The sequence below is a fragment of the Dendrobates tinctorius genome, unplaced genomic scaffold (genome assembly GCF_039654945.1).
Source record: "Dendrobates tinctorius isolate UK_male_01 unplaced genomic scaffold, ASM3965494v1 ptg000093l, whole genome shotgun sequence".
Lineage (NCBI taxonomy): Eukaryota > Metazoa > Chordata > Amphibia > Anura > Dendrobatidae > Dendrobates > Dendrobates tinctorius.
The window spans coordinates 29,025,155-29,043,177 of record NW_027361761.1 but is presented as its reverse complement, the minus strand read 5'-3'; the positions used below and the strand labels follow the sequence as shown (position 1 = coordinate 29,043,177).

The 18,023-nt window shown below is 38.3% G+C and overlaps 1 protein-coding gene across 1 annotated transcript; it reads left to right on the top strand.

Moving 5' to 3' along the window:
- Window positions 1-4,617: 4,617 nt before the first annotated feature.
- LOC141098669 (serine/threonine-protein kinase SBK1-like) lies at window positions 4,618-11,506 on the top strand. The gene is made up of 5 exons (XM_073586631.1): window positions 4,618-4,810; window positions 6,437-6,490; window positions 9,741-9,908; window positions 10,420-10,616; window positions 10,967-11,506. Exons 1-5 carry the CDS (start codon window positions 4,618-4,620, stop codon window positions 11,504-11,506), a joined length of 1,152 nt encoding a protein of 383 aa, XP_073442732.1.
- The last annotated feature ends 6,517 nt before the right edge of the window (window positions 11,507-18,023 follow it).

Genomic DNA, 18,023 nt, shown 5'->3' with positions numbered 1-18,023 from the left:
AGAATTGGAACTACTAACACAGGAAAAGAAATATGATGTCATTGGAATCACTGAAACTTGGTGGGACGATACACATGATTGGAATACAAGACTAGAAGGATACAACTTATTTGCAAGAAACAGACTTGATAAACGAGGAGGAGGTGTTGCATTGTATGTTAGAAACGCGTATATCTGCACAGAGATTGAAGCTTCAGAGACTGGGAGTTCTGTGGAAACTGTTTGGGTAAGAATACAAGGACAGAACAATGGAAAGGACACCATTTTAGGCATTTACTACAGGCCGCCTGTGCAAGCTGAAGATATGGATGAACTCTTTATGCATCAAATGGCCAAGTTCTCCAAAAAATATGACATAGTTGTCATGGGAGATTTCAACTATCCAGACATTTGTTGGGAATCTCTCTCAGGCAAAACTAACAGGTCAAGGAAATTCTTATCCTCTCTTGCTGACAACTTTATCTTCCAAAAGGTAGGGGAGAAAACAAGGGGAACTGCTACCTTGGATCTAATCCTTATAAACAGGGAGGAAATGGTTGAGGAGGTAAAAGTGGCTGGAACCCTAGGAGGTAGCGACCATGCTATTTTAGAATTTTGGATAACTAGAGGCGGAAGACCTGTGAAGACTCAGACGTCAAGGTTAGATTTCAGAAAGGCAGATTTTAAGGGATTCAGAAAGAGAATTGGAGGGATCCAATGGCTGTATATCCTTAAAGACAAAAATGTCCAGGAAGGATGGGAAATCTTGAAAAATGAAATTCTCAAAGCACAGTTGTTAACAATTCCGAAAAGAGGGAAGAATAGGAAGCATTTAAGGAAACCAGGATGGGTGAACACAGAACTTAAGCACATGCTAAAAAGGAAGGAAAAAATGTTTATAAAATGGAAAGAGGGAGGCATATCTAAAGAAGAATATAATGCTGTCTGCAGAATCTGCAGGGCACAAATCAGATTAGCTAAAGCTGAAAATGAATTGAGGCTGGCAAGAGATGTCAAAAGCAATAATAAAGGATTTTGGGGATATGTCAAAAGTAAAAGAAAAGTCAAAGATGCTATAGGATTTTTACAGGATGAAAATGATGAAATGGTAAGACAGGATGTTGAGAAGGCTGAACTTTTAAATTCCTATTTTGCATCTGTTTTCTCTCAGAAAGGAAATGTAACACCAACTGTTATTCACTGTCCTATTAAGGGAATAGAAGAATCCAGGATATCTATAAACAGAAAGATAGTGAGGAAACACTTAGCTAACCTAAATGAATTCAAGTCTCCAGGTCCAGATGAATTACACCCCAGAGTACTGAAGGAGATAGCAGAAGAAATTTCTGAACCACTCTCCATAATCTTTGAAAATTCTTGGAGAACAGGAGAAGTGCCAGAAGACTGGAGAAGAGCAAATGTTGTTCCTATCTTCAAAAAGGGGAAGAAGGTGGACCCAGGCAACTATAGGCCGGTGAGTCTGACTTCTATACCAGGAAAGATCTTTGAACAAATTATTAAACAACATGTAAGTCAATACCTGGATAAGAATGAAGTGATCAAACAGAGTCAGCATGGGTTTGTAACTAAAGTCATGTCAGACTAACTTAATTTCCTTCTATGACGGTATCACTGATTGGGTGGATCAAGGAAATGCTGTAGATATAGTATATCTTGACTTCAGCAAAGCATTTGACAAAGTCTCTCATACAATCCTTATTGAAAAAATGACTAAGTATGGAATGGACAAGGCAACTGTTAGGTGGATTCATAGCTGGCTTAGTGATCGGACCCAAAGAGTGGTCGTAAATGGCTGCACATCCAGTTGGAAGAATGTCTCAAGTGGGGTACCACAGGGCTCTGTCCTGGGCCCTGTATTGTTCAACATCTTTATCAACGATTTAGATGAAGGAATTGAGGGTAAACTGATTAAATTTGCTGATGACACAAAGCTAGGAGGGATAGCTAATACTATAGAAGAGAGAGCGAGGATTCAAAAAGATTTAAATAAACTGGAGAAGTGGGCAGTAACTAACAGAATGGTTTTTAACAGGGAGAAATGCAAAGTACTACATCTGGGCAATAAAAATGAAAAAAGCATATATAGAATGGGAGGAATAGGGCTAAGTGACAGCACATGTGAAAAAGACTTGGGTATACTAATAGATCACAGACTGAATATGAGTCAACAGTGTGATGCAGCAGCAAAAAAGGCAAATGCAGTTCTAGGATGTATTAACAGAAGCATACAGTCTAGATCACGTGAAGTCATTATTTCCCTCTACTCCTCTTTGGTCAGACCTCATCTGGAATATTGTGTCCAGTTTTGGGCACCACATTTTAAAAAAGACATCAACAAACTGGAGCAAGTTCAGAAAAGAGCGACCAGAATGGTGACCGGTCTGCAAACCCTGTCTTATGAGGAAAGGTTGCAGGATTTGGGAATGTTTAGTTTGCAAAAGAGAAGACTGAGAGGAGACTTAATTGCTGTCTACAAATATCTAAAGGGCTGTCACATTGTAGAAGGATCAACTTTATTCTCATTTGCACAAGGAAAGACTAGAAGCAATGGGATGAAACTGAATGGGAGGAGACACAGATTAGATATTAGAAAAAACTTTTTGACAGTTAGAGTGATCAATGAGTGGAACAGGCTGCCACGAGAAGTGGTGAGTTCTCCTTCAATGGAAGTCTTCAAACAGAGGCTGGACAGACATCTGACTGGGATGATTTAGCGAATCCTGCTTTGAGCAGGGGGTTGGACCAGATGGCCCAGGAGGTCCCTTCCAACTCTACGATTCTATGATTCTATAGCTGCGTTTCCTGCATCCATCCTGTCTCCACTATGCTGTGTGACTTCTCTCCTAGTTTTAGTAGTCACAATTGGTCTGGCTTGCTTTTCTTCCTCATCTGTCTCACTGTTACAACCATCACATTCTAGCAAATCTGACCATTTCTCATGTGCAATCATGGTTCTAATCTGTGCAGTACGAATATCTGACACTGGCTGCTGTCTCCTCTTGCGCCTATTCTTATTCACATTTTTCATTACATAAGCTTCAAAATTCCTTTGCATATTGTCATGCTGTTTCATTTGGTCTCTCAAGGCTGATTGCATGCTAATCCTTTGCTCTAAAACTGTATACAGCTCTAAATGCAAATTATCTATCTGTTCCTGCAAGCTTTGAGACACTTGCACACAGATCCATCCAACGGCTGCTGCAGCTTTCTGCTCTTTTGCACCATACCTCGAGAGATCAAATTTGGCAGCCACAGCCTGGGGATTTGGCAAGCGCTGTCCCTCCATATATTGGTTACATTCCTGTGCCATTGGGGTCCACTTTCCTGATAACACCCATTCCGGCAAAGATCTGACACTACTCTCAACTACTTTCCTACTCTTAACAAACTTATTCAATTTTGCAAACATTTTATTTCAAAACAATCCCACTTCTGACTCCAATTTGTATTGTAAGGGTTCCAATGGATTGTAATGAATAAGAAAATGCTCACACAAGAATTGAATTTACTAAATTGATTTACTTAAGTGATAAGAGCAAATAATAAACAGTATAAACAATAAATATACATGTGAAACAAACATACATTACATTATTCAGGTAGAATTCAGGTTCATCTCTTTCTCATTTCCGTGTCCTCGTCTCGTCCGATCATCTCCCCTCTGCCTCTCTCTGTATCCCTCTGCTAATCAGTCCCCTTTTTATATCCCCCAAAAGCATCCAAATGTGTCTTAAGGGCCTGTCACACTAAGCGATATCGCTATAACGTCACTGGTTTTTGTGACGTTATAGTGCTATCGCTATGTCTGATACATACCTCCGACCGCTCCCCCGCTGGTTATCGCTGATCGCGCGAGAACATCCTGGACCGTTTCTCGTTGTCAGCTTCCTGCTGGACTTCCTGCTGTGACGTCGAGCGATGAGTGGACGCGGGCGGGAGGACGTCAGGTTCACCTAGTCTGACAGGTAAGTAGCGACCCCCGACCCCTGCAATGTCGCTGGTGAGATCTGCCTGTGTGTAAATCGCTGGTGCATCACTAAGTGTGACAGTACCTTTAGTTAAAAAGCTTTGATCTATCCTTGAATGCTAATGAGAAAGTCCCCTGACACCAAATAGATGAAAATTCACCAGATAACATCCTTGGGAACGTGTACACACCCAATCTAATTATGGCAACAAAGGTCCTTTGTTGGTAGATAAGTGTAAACCAGTTATTTTCTCTGCTTGGACAATTTGACCATCTGGTTGAACAAGTCAATTACCTTCTAGGAAGGATCAAAGAGATGAGACTATGTATATATGTACAGTAGATTGTAACCATATCAATAGTTGGTATTAATTGATTGGAGTGTTGAAGCCATTAAAAATAACTCATAGTATACAGTAGCCAAACAAGAAAAAAAACAATATAAATCTAGTATTGCTCTAATTGCACCGATCTTTAGAATAAAAAGTCTTTTAAATACTTTTACCTCACAAGGAACGGCATAAAAAATAAACCAATTCACCTGCTGCTGTTTTTTTTCATTGTGCCTCCCAAAGATTGCAGTAAGACTCAACCATATAAGTCTATGGGTGCATGTGAAACTTCACCCGAGTTCAGTGTGATTCCCGCCAATGGTGGCATCAAAGGATATGGAGAGATTACATTTCCTCTGCAGTTGTGCTGCAATCCTGTCATGCAAGAGGATCAGAAACAGCACTGACACTCAGCTCACACTCACAGCAGAGCAAGAGCCAAGTGTCATTAGCATATTGTGTCCAATGCAAGATTCATTAGCAGGACCCAGCCTTAGATGGAAACCCCAATGTAAGTGCTCAGCGTAGATCGCAGGATAAATGTGATCCAAATTTTTATCTAAAATGTTCCTAATAAAAGCTTCAACTTAATCCACAAAAAAGAAAGTGTCCACTCAGGTTCACCATCTGTTAATGGAAATATAGTGGGCTTCCGGGTTACTGGTAGCACAAAGGATCTAGAATAGTGCTATGGCTACTTGTCCTTCTAAAGCCTCAACTACATTTAGCATCAACATGTTTGTTATTTCTGCTGTTCTGGCACCTCAGGGGTTCTCCCAGTGGGTCTCATGGCATCTGCAAATCATAACAGCAAAGTCTGCACTACAGTATGGCGCTTCTTCCCACCTGCGCTTTTCACTGTGCATGAAAAGTACTTCCTGATTACATGTAGGGTATTGAACACTCATGACAATACACTGTGAGGTCCATTTTTCCTTTGTCATATCAGCCCCTATAAACATGTAATTTTTGGGGCAAAGACAAGATTTTAGTAGTAGAAATTACATTTTTGCTTATTCCCCACCAAATCGTATTAAATTCTGAGGACATGCAGTGTCAACATAACACGGACAGAGGCATTTAAATGTCCAAATAATTATTAAACCTGCAAACATGCATTTATATAAAAAAAATTTCAGACTACCAATAATCAGTTAATTTTATAATTTTAACAATATGTTAATTGTGATTCTACAAATGCAGTCCATAAAATAGATTGCAGTGCTTGCAAACTCTCATATGTGGGGTGTACTTCCAGAAAACTTGAAGAACGCATTCGAGAACACCTGTATGATATTACTAATTCCAATAATTTGGATCTCAATGTGTCAGTCGCATCAAAACATTTTATTACACATTATGCCTGTAATACAGCATATTTTCAGATTCAAGGATGTGAACATATTAGCATGCCTCTATGTGGAGGAGATACCAGGCGGCATCTCCTCACATGTTAAGCTTTCTGGATCCATCATTTAAATACCAGATTCCCTGGTGGATTAAACAAATGTAACGATTTAATGTTACACTATTGTTAATGTATTTATTTTTTATCGTTAATTTTTAAGTAATATGCGATGTTTGATGTTTTCAGCATGTAAAGGACCTTTTCGATATGTCATGTGATCTTAGGATGTATCGTTATGGGTGATTTCCCCTCTATATAGAGGGCTGTGTACTGATATTGTCATTGCTTGGAAAAAAATTCTGTCCGTGTTTTGGCAATGTTCTCAGTCACCATATGTTGAATTTTAATATGACCAAATAAAGAAAATTGTTTTTAAAGAGCTGGAACCAAACTTTTTTTGCCTATGGTTTTTCACGTTTGTCTGCATGGAGCTCCGAGCACCAGTGGTGGTTACTGGTGAGCTGGCTTATACCCTTTTATGCTCATTCTCTCCCAATGTGACTCAACATCCTTAAACCAATCCAGCAAGCTCTTAAATCCAATATGTCACTTATTCCCTTCTGAGTTTTACCCTGTGCTTCAAAGGTAGTTTTCAATTACATACGTGATATTGTGGTACTCAGGAGAAATAATGAAGCAAATTGTACCATTCATTTTCTTATTCTTTTTGAAAACTCAAATCTGGGGCCGAAGCAACATTTTAGTATAAAAATTGTTATGTTATAAAAGTTAAAACAATCAATACACCCCCAGATGAATTCCTAAAGAGGTTTAGCTTCCAAGGTGAGGTCACTTGTGGGAATTTCTGCTATTTTGGCATGTCAGGTGCTCTTCAATCTTTATGTAGGAAGTAGTAGAATTTTCATATTTTTTTCTTCCATGTTGCTTTAATGCCTGGAAAGCACTTGAAGGGTTGATAAACTTACTGAGTGTGGTTTTGAGCACGTTGTGGGTCCTATATGATAAAAAAATAGCCTAAAGTGACACTCCTCAGTCACTTCAAATGAGAACTGGTCCTTAAAGAAAATAGTTTAGTTAATTTTGTTGGATAAAAGTTAATCAGCAATTCATAATTTTTCCCTTCTAATTTCTGAACCCCCCCCAAAAAATAAATGTTTTAAAAATGATGCTGATGTGAAGTAGAGATGTGGCAAATGGCATTTAGTAAAAATTGTATGTCAGAAGTTTTTCACCTTTGAACTAGAAAGTCTTAAGTTTGAAAATGGATACAGGACAGATGAATATCTTTGTACCGTGTTAGCCAGTAGATAGAAAAATATTGAGAATTGAGAGTCCTCAGAATCAGCCATTGAGGACTCTCAATTCTGAATATGTTTGAAAATTGAACATTTTTCAAAATTTTCTCCAAACTCCATTTTTCACAAGTGAAAGCAAAAAATATCTACCTGAATTTACTACTAACAAACTACCGTGTCTCACAAAATAAAAATCTTAGAATCACTGGGACACACTGAAGCATTCCAGAGTTTTCACCACATAACAGGACTCTGGTCAGAATGGTAAAATTTGGCCTGGCCAAAACGGGGAAGACAGGCTCAGGGGTGAGGGAAAAAAAGAACAACCTTTAATAACTATTAGGAAAAAAATGTTTTAGCTGCATATTGTGGGAAAAAATTAATATTTTATTTCTCATATTTATCTTGTACATGACTTCTGCATCTATTCATCATATCTATAAATCTGATAGAAAAAAGAGAGACTTCTCCAATGATTATAAATGTAGTAATCCTTTATTTGTACATTAATTTAAAGGGATATACATATTAAAACCATTTAAAATATAGAAATATGTTTGGTGCACAAACAAGTCCAAGGGAAAATATAAAAGCATTAATATCAGTGGTAACTATTTTACAGAGAAATATCATCCATATACACCTGAAAGTCTCTCAATCAAGACACAACAATAGTTGTAAATACAGCTCTGGCAAAAATTAAAAGACCACCACATCTGATTCCTGTCATGGGCAGCTCATTCTCCAGACTTGAATTCCATTGAAAACCTCTGGAATGTAATCAAGAGGATGATGGATAGTCACAAGCCATCAAACAAAGAAGAACTGCTTACATTTTTGTGCCAGAAGCAGTGTGAAAGGCTGAAGGCACGCATGCCAAGATGCATGAGAGCTGTTCTCAAAATCATGGTTATTCCAAAAAAATATTGATTTCTGAACTCTTCCCGAGTTGAAACATTAGCATTGTCGTTTCTAAATGATAATGAACTTGTTTTCTTTGCATTATTAAAGGTCTGAACGTACTTTTTTAAATTTTTACCATTTTTCTGTCAGAAAAAAAATATTGCTTGTAAATTCATAGACATGTTGTCTGAAGTTTAAAGACTAAAAGAACAATTTACATTTTACTCAAAAATATAACTATAAAGAGAAAAATCAGACAAACTGAACATTTAGAAGTGGTCTCTAATTTTTGCCAGAGCTGTATGTAAAATGAAAAAGTATATACAAAAAAAACACAAAATGAAATTACTTTATGAAATTTGTTTCGTATGGCTTCCTCAGAAGGGGTTTCTCAAACCCCATTTTTCTCTGTGCCATTTCTCATTATTACACAACTTCACTTATGGACATCTATGGCTGATTTCTTTGCATTTGTGGATTGGATGGTTTGTTACCGACATCTAGTGAGAATTTCAAGTCAATAGCACCTTTAAAAATGCATTTACTTACAAAATTGAAGACTAGTTTAATATTTATTTCACCTGCTGTTTCTATTTATCCATCCATTTGCAAAAAAGATTAAAAAATGCATCACTACAAAAAATTGATAGTTTATTACTTGCAAAACCTGTAAGACATAATCTCTCATTTCCACCACACAGACAAATGTCGTTATGCATTTCAACCCATGAACACTCATATTTGTTCTAAACTCTGATCCAGTGTGCCGGATTTTCTCGGGAGATTATCAGTTCTAATGCTTTAAGAAAAAAATAGACAGTTCTGTTATTTCCTTATAATAATAATGTCAGTTGATACAAGACTATTCTGTAAGATTTGCTGGGTCAGTTTATGGCTATAAACAATGGATGAAAGAATCATGCATGACAAATGTATATTTATATGAAGAGATAGGACCAGTTTCTCTTTTGGTGAAAGCAGCAGGAGGTCAGGAGGTTGAGATGTGACTGTAGGGGGTAGAATAAATTCAGAACTGAGTAAATTAGCATTTTACTAGAAACAAACAATGCTAATTCTATGATTCTATGATTCTAAGGTGGGTACCTCCCTCATACCATAATGGAACAATCAGCTCTTTCAACAGGGTAATAAAGAACAATTAGGTCTACATGAATGTCCGACTTCTAGGCTTCTAGGAGACACCTTAATCTGTAATTCAATGGAGGCTATTGACACACAGTTAGTCAATGAGGAGGATGGACAAAAATTTCAGGTAGATACTTCCCTATAAAAGTTAGACATTCATGTGTCTTGTTGAATCATTCCTGAGAACTTCTTTGTGGAGATAGGACCTCTCAGAACTAACCAGAAGAAAGCAAAGTCATTCAACTTTTTTTGGATCAGAACCCAGTTTATCATCAACATCACCAAGATCCCAACCCAGGTAAGACTACTCTTCTATAGTAGATCCATTGGTGTTAATTATTGTGTTCGGGATCTTCTTGTTATATGACCAGTAAACAGTTACTTCCCTTTCTAGGAACATTAAATGTGACAAATTATAGTTTTCATATGTTTTAATAACTAAAAATATCTCTAGATACTAACACTTTTGGATTACTGTAGAACTGTTTTGAATTATCCTTATATTGACTTTGAATACAATGTCTTCATAGAAAGATTGATGACAACCAATATGCTCACCAATATACCTTTTTTCAAGGGTTGTCAACCATCCTTTCCTGAAAGGCAATGTCTTTCTTAATAGGTTTCTAAATTGTTATGTAGCCTAATTAAGATAGATGTTCACAGAAACCAGGAATATGTTCATTACATGATGTTTTATTAATCATAATCCTTATATTTTCCTACAGAGTCACAGGGAGTTTGTTCTTTAGCAAAAAGAATCATCAACTTCCAAGCAGCAATGGCCGCCTTCCATGTCTTGGAGATTCAGAATATTTCTGAATGCTACAACATCATCAAGGAGCTGGGCCAGGGGTCATATGGAAAAGTTGTACTGGCACAGGAGAGATCAACAGGTATGTGAACAAGGCAAAAAGAAAGATGGTCATTTACGTAAATTGTTTAAATAAAAGTGGCAAATTCTGAATAAAAAAAGTGATAATGATTTTAACTGGCCATAGAGAGATTTCTCTGTAGGTCATTGGAAAATCCAGATTATTCTAGTAGCATCAGCTATAAACTCCCCATACATATAGGACTAAAACCATACAAATCTCCCATATTTGTTGTTGAATGATCAGTATTGCATGTGTATGGGGGACAACTAACTATTAATGCCAGACACCATGTTGGATTATAGAAATACTGTATGAAAATGAAGAGGTTGGGAAAAATAGATTTTGACCAAATAAGCATGAGATGACATGAGATTGCGGATTAAGAATTGAAATCCCCAAAGATATCCTATGCCAGTGATTGAGATTATGTATTTGAATATAAAGTTTCAATGTAAGATCTGGGAGATTATTATAAACTCTTTTTGTTTGTTTTCTAGAAAAAGCCATGGCTGCAAAATTAGTGAGGAAGGACAGAACTCTACTGAAAACCTTTCGGACAGAACTCTACTGAAAACCTTTCTGACAGAGTTTTCTTTTTCAATCACCTTATCTGAGCACCCTCACATTATTACTACTTATCCAGTCTTTATTCGCACAATTGACCACTATGTATTGAGTCAAGAGTTGGCAGCAGCAGGCACCTTGCATGATATCATACAAAGTGAGGTAAGTAAGGCCGACTCCATATGATTTCCTCCAATCTACCAATGCTTTGTTTATAAAACACCATAGGCTAATGGTATACATCAACAGTTGGGGAGAATCTAGATATCCCTGTAACTGGTAGCCAGTTAGCTTTCTAATGTGTATAGGGTGTTTTGGGAATACGTCAAACCTTTCCAGAGGTGGAAGAGAGGTCCATAACAATGCACTGTGTGATGCCACATTGCAATCACAGCAACAGTTTTATCCACTATTGAATCCACTGTCCCAAAAATCGCAACATCCTAAATGTTTGGTATATTTGATTTGGATAAGGCACTGCACAAATAAATCTAAGTATAATTTTTCTGCAGGTTGGAATTCCTGAGGCTACTGTGAAGAGGTGTGCAAGACAGATCTCTTCAGCTCTAGACTACATGCATACTAGAGGGTTGGTGCCCAGAGACCTGAAGCCGGACAATGTGTTGCTAATGGACGAAGATTGTTATCAAGTAAAGCTGAGTGACTTTGGTTTGACCCAACCTACAGGATACTATGTGTCATCCATGTCACATACTATCCCGTACATGTCTCCAGAGTTGTGCAACTTGAAAGAGGGAGAATATTTACTCCTGAGCCCTACTATTGATTGCTGGGCTTTTGGGGTTCTGCTCTTTGTTGCTTTAACTGGATATTTTCCCTGGTTCGAAGCAATGGAAAATGACTCCATGTACCAAGTCTACAGCCACTGGAGACAATGTCCAGAATGCATTCCACCACCTGCTTGTTGGAAGTTATTGTCCAGAGAAGCCATATGTATGTTTGACAATCTCTTCTCTCAATGTCCCTGTTCTCGACAGTCAGTTCTCTCCATATTCTATTACTTTAATTTTCTATGGAAACCAAATGTCTGAGTATGGCGCATACCTGGCAGTTGAAGAAGAGGTGGTTAGTTCTCCAAGATATTTGGAAAAACCTCCCTGCTGAATTCCATCAAAAACTGTGTGCAAGTTCAAGTAATTAAAAGAACTGATGACGGCAAAGGGTGGTCACCAAATATTCATGTCATTTAGATTTGTTTTCTTCAATCATTTTGTAATTTATTAATTGATTAAAATAAAAGATTAAGACTTCTATTTTTGTCAGCTTGTTACTTTGCACATGCCTTAAACGTTTCCACAATACTGTATATCTAACCCTTTTAATATAACTTATGAGAAAGGAACACCACTGGTATATAGCTTATTACTTGCAATATTGATGAAATATTTAGCATCCTTTAACAGAGATAAGTTGTGGCTGAGCAATTGTGATTAAAATATCTGTGTCTATATCTGTAACAATTTTTCATCCCTGCGTTGAAAACATTAGGTTAAATATATGGTCTCTGATAACAAAAGGAGATTAGTAAAAAAAAAAAAGAAAATGTGGAAAAAATAAAACATTCCATGTTGAGTAGAACTGTATCAATTATGATCTGACATCTCCCCCTTATCCTGTACAGTACTTTTTATTCTTCGAAATGGCCCTTAGAAAATTATTCAATATCATGCATGGATTATTTATAGTTAGAATTCATTCTTTATTCTCATCCACCTTTCCCTTCATACTTGTGAGGGCTGGTGGTAATGGATAAGTTTGGTTAACTTATAGGCCTGCACCTGAATCACCCGGCACTTTAAGATGGGTAATGTCTCAGTCAGAATAGCACAATTTACTTTTTTGCATCAAAGTGGAATAATATTTGACTGGAGGATGGATAGGATCTTGCATACAGTTAGATAAACTTGATGAAAATGAAGGGAGTTTAAATTTTCTGCTTCCTGACCCGGGACATAATTCATTTATCATCAGGACAAATGCTAGGTGGCAGCTGGAGAAAAAAAAAAAAAAAATCACATCTACTAAGTTGTGATATTCTGACTTAACTGCAATTAGTACATTAATCTGTTGATAAAAATGGCCGATCATGGATTTATTAAAGCAATTTACAGCAGAAGGCTAGCAAGGAACCTTCCTTCTGACTATCAAACAAATGGGATAAAATTGATCCCCTAGGGCATATAAATGGTTTAAAATATGTAAGTTGCTCCATAAATTGATTATCTGCCTGCCACAGCACAGCTTTGATTATTACATAATATAACCCCAATTTCAAAACAATTAAGATGTACTTGTCAAAACTGTTGTGCCCGGGTCTTGTCCACCATTGTGCATTCCTTTGTCACCACTCTTTAGAAATCTGAAATCTGAGGAGAGAACTTCTGCAGTTTTGGGAGAGGATTGTTGTCCCGTTCTTGAGTGATGTGTAATGTGCTGCTGCAGTGCAGTTTAGCGCAACCTCCACCAGGTGGTGCAGGTGAGGGAAAAAAGGTTGCACACACACAGCATAATAACACAGAGGAGCAGTACAGGTGTCACATTTAATGAGAGAGTGGTCAGACAAGCCAAAGTTGGCAACAAACAAGAATATGAAGTACCAGAGGTAACAGCAAAGCATGTCATCAGGAACAAGCATGAAGTCAGAGCCTACTGGGAACGTGTTATCCAAAACATGAGACGCAAGATGTAGTCGGGGTACAAGCAAGAGTCGAAGCCAGTCGGGGAGCGTGATATCAGACAGAAAACAAGAGGCAAAGTCCAGAGATCAGGTCGAGTCATACACAAGTACAGGTAGTCAGAGGCAGAAGGATCACTAATGTATACAGGTCAGTGGCTCTAGCCTGGAAGTTTGCACTATAGCTGACACTGACCCACAGGCTGCAGAGGATTGAAATAGCCCAGCCAGCTCCAAAACTAGGCAGAAGGGATTTAACCCCCACATGACCAGTCCAGAGAAAAGATAGCAAAAAACAAACTCTGGACTAGATCGTGACATGATGTAGGTTTTTTACTTCTCCACTGTCTCGGATCTTCTTTGCCGGATTTTGTCTTGCATAAGTTTGCGAATAAAGCAAGTCTAAAGTTTCCAAATTATTGCATTCTTGTATACTTTACACATTGTCCTAACTCTTTTGGAATTGGTTGTTGCAGATCATTTACATTTCTTATTCCAGAGACAGGACAAGTTTTACCTTTTTTTCCCCAACATGTTTTATTGAATTAAAGAGCATTACAATAAGATATACGTACAAATCTTGAAGTAGCAAGCTATTTGGCAGGTGTAAAAATCACAATATCGGAATAAAGAGCATTACCAGAAAGTAAGTCACGCAGTCGTGCAAAAATACTCTGTTGTAAAAAATATAACAGTATACAGCAAGTTCTAGTAAAAAATTACAACAAAAACAGGGTATTTAGTGGATACATTTTTTGCAAAAAACTTATACTAAGCCACTCCACCAAAATGACGGTATACCCATCTCGGAGCAGTGATATCTAATGTATTTAAAACCTGATCATGTGAACAGTACCTATATGAGCAGGATTCATAAAGACTCTTCCTAATGTGGGCACGCTGTGTAAGATGGCCCTTTATGTGCATGTTACACAAGAGAGGTGCGGGAATCTCCTAAACCTTGCATGAACAAGGAACTAATGGATTAAAAACACATGTGACATGCACAAAAGTGAACAGGTCAGTTGGACCGTGTTCACACCACCCAAAGACTGAAACACAAAGAAAAAACACAGTATGACAAACGTGTTCACTTTTGTGCATGTCACATGTGTTTTTAATCCATTAGTTCCTTGCTCACCCAAAGGTTTGGGAGATTCCCGCCCCTCTCTTGTGTAACAAGGAGCTAATGGATTAAAGTGAACACGTTTGTCATACTGTGTTTTTTCTTTGTGTTTCAGTCTTTGGGTGGTGTGAACACAGTCCAACTTACCTGTTCACTTTTGCGCATGTCACATGTATTTTTAATCCATTAGTTCCTTGCTCATGCAAGGCTTGGGAGATTCCCGCCACTCTTGTGTGACATGCACATAAAGAGCCGTCCTACACAGCGTTCCCACATTAGGAAGCGTCTTTATGAATCCTGCTCATATAGGTATTGTTCACATGATCAGCTTTTAAATACATTAGATGTTTGCCTGGTTTGAGGAACACTATTATGTCTGCTTCGTTAAAACTATTAGTGAGCTGCCCCAACCAAACCAATTGATTAAAGACTTCACTATGATGGGTCCCTATACTTCCTCCCAATATTTTGTAAAATTCATTACTATACCCATCAGGGCCAGGAGATTGAGAGCTTCAAGGAGCCGATAGTTTGGATGACCTCTGAAGGGGATATAAGGGCGTTGAGAATTTCCCTATGTTCCTCTGTTAGTAAAGGTGCCACCTTTGTTTGTATAAAGTTTAGAATATCTTCCCCCTCTCTCTTCTCTGCTCTATACAGGGAGCCAAAAAAATTATCTAAATTCCTCTAAAAAAAATTCAGAATTGAGAGTCCTCAGTGGTTGATACCATCTTTTCAGTAACCCATTAAAAGGTATCAACCACTGAGGACTCTCAATTCTGGATATTTTTCTATCTACTGGCTAACATGGTCCAAAGATATACATCTTTCCTGTATCTAAATTCCTCTACAATCTCCCCATTCTCTGTCAACACTCTGCCCTCTTTGGTCCAAATTTTGTGAATCATTGTGACCTTTCTGTATGGTCTGGTAAGAGACACAATTAATTTGCCAGGTTTATTGCCCCATTTAAAAATTTTTTTGCTTTTGGAGATCAATAGCGTAAGTTGCCCATTCATGAGCTAGTGCATCCGACAATTCTTTTGCCTTGATATATTGTTTTTTTGTGATGGGTGAAAAGTTTAAAATTTTTATATGCTGAAGTTTAAGCCCTTTGTGCTGCCAGGGTCCGTTCCTGCAGCTTTTTTTTTATTGAATTGTAAACGCAATTATTTGTCCTCTCAACACTGCTTTAGAGGTATCCCAGAAAAGAATTGGTGTTTCATAGTGTATTTGGTTATCAGATTTGTACGTATCCCATGAGAATTGTATACATTTTTTGAAATCATCTGAGTGATATAGGTATGAAGGAAACCTCCATTTCCTATGAAAATAAATTTGGTTAGTAAGTTTTAGGCTGAAAGATATTGGTGCATGGTCTGAGATATGTGCGTCCAGAATTTTGGTATGTGAGATTCTTGGCATGACAGAGGCTCAGCAACCAGTAATCAATTTTAGCATGGGAATTGCGAACATGTGAATAGTGGGAGTAATCTCTCTCTCCACAGGGTGTTGCACTCTCCAAACATCCAGCAGAGTCAGATGATCTATAAAATATTGTATTAGTCTCCCTTGCGTAGGTATATGAGGAGACAGAGCCAGATCTATCCATCTCAATGTCATGCACCTCATTAAAATCACTACCCACAATCATATAGGAGGTGTCCCAACCCCCGATTTATTTTAGCACACTAGTTCAAAATAGCGGATCTGACGAATTTGCGCATAAATATTAATTACACTGTAGGTCGTCCCCTCTATGACCAGCTTAACACAGACAAACCTCCCTGAAGGATCTTCTAGCACATCCACTATGTCATGGCTGACATTTATGTTTAGCATTATAGCAACACCCCTCTGTTTTTTAGTAAAAGAAGCTTCTGCACATGACAAATTTTTTACTGGAAAACACCAAATGATTGCCCTTTACCCAGAGTGTCTCCTGCAAAAGTACAATATGAAAATTTTCTCGATGCAGATAATTTAAGATTTTTTTCCTTTTGACCAGGGAATTTAGGCCATTGACATTACAGGAACACCAAAAAAAGAGATGTCACAGCGGACATTTTTTGCCTATTGATATCTACCATTAACCCACTCCAGTGCGGGAAATATGATTAGATGTAACCGTTACCTAACAGTAGAATCCCTGGATAGTTGATTACCTGAAATCGAATGCAGAGACCCCCTCCCCAAAAAACCTCCCCCTCCCACAAAATTTGTAACTGTGTGACAAATTCAATAATTCCCTTAAGTCCGCATCCCAACGTTAGATGCAGAAGTAAAAATACAGCAAAAAACAACATAAACAGATGTCAGTTAACATCACCATATGTGATTCATGGTAATGTCACTGAGTAAGCCACTCTGGATCTCGGTCACAGTAGCTGGGAGGTTTCCCACACAACCTCCAAGGCCTTCACTGGGTCTTCAAGAACCCAGCTTTTCCTAGATAGGTTAAAGCACAGTATCACAGGATATGGTAGGCCGAACCTGATGCTTTTGTCAGCCAGCAGCTTACTCACCAGGTTGAAGGCCCTGCGTCTGGTCATCACCATAGCCAAGTAGTCCTGAAACATCATAACTTTGTGCCCTTCGTAGGATAGGTGGGCACTCTTCCTGTAAGCAGTGAATAGGCTAATTTGGTCTTGAAAGTCAAGGACCTTGAATATCACCACTGTGGGTCTATCATTGTCTTTTCCCCTCTGCTGGCCTACTCTATGTGCTCTCTCCACCCCCATTGAATCCGATATTAGGTGAATCTCCAAGGCGTTCGGCAGCCATTCAGATATTAGTTTTAGCAATTCAGAGGCATGCATGGACTCCGGTATGCCTATCAGTTTCAAGTTATTGCTTCAAGATCGTCCACTTTGGATTGAAGCTCTGTGACGACTTTCTCTTTTCCCTCTAGACGTTCTGCCATTTCCCTGGTAACGTCCTCCAGATCAGAGATCTGTTGTTTGGCCTCATCCAAGTGAGTGCCCTGACTATTAACTTGTGATATTAAAGAGTCTATTGATGTTTGAAGACTGGCAAATCTGGAATCCATTTCGGGCATAAGACTTTCCATGATGGTGTCCCGCTATTTAATGAGACGTCTCGCTACTGGTATCAGAGGTAGATTTAGGCGAGGATGAGCCTTGTTGGTTTTGAGAGGAGGCAAGGCCTCCTTTAGTTTGTTTGCCCACAAATTTATCCATACCCAGCGACAATGGAAAATAAGATAGAAGGCGGTAATGTCTCAGTTAAGGAATGTTACATTATAATCTGCTATGTAGCACGTAACTCCTGCATGGAGCGTGTAGAATATTAATCTCTTGCTGTTGACCTTTATTTGTAGAGGTTTAAAAACCTTGAAAGTCAGAGAGGACCAATATAAACCTCTGAGTTGTAAATAAATTACTTCAACAGGTTAAACCACTGCTAAGGGGTTAATAAGATCAATATCAGCTGTCCTTTAAGTCCTATAAGGGTGTGTGCACATGCTGCGGATTCTGCTGTGGAATTTTCCATGCAGATTTGTCTAAATCCGCAGGTAAAACCGCAGATCAAAAGACTTGCAGTTTATCTGCAGATTTTCTGCGGTTTAGCCTGTGGGTTTCCTCTGCGGTTTGACACCTGCCATGGAGCAGGTGCCAAACCGCAGCGGAATCCGCACAAAGAATTGACATGCTGCATATTTAAAACCGCAGCAAATCCACACAGAAAATTCCGCACTGTGTGCACTGCAGTTTTCATTTTCCATTGA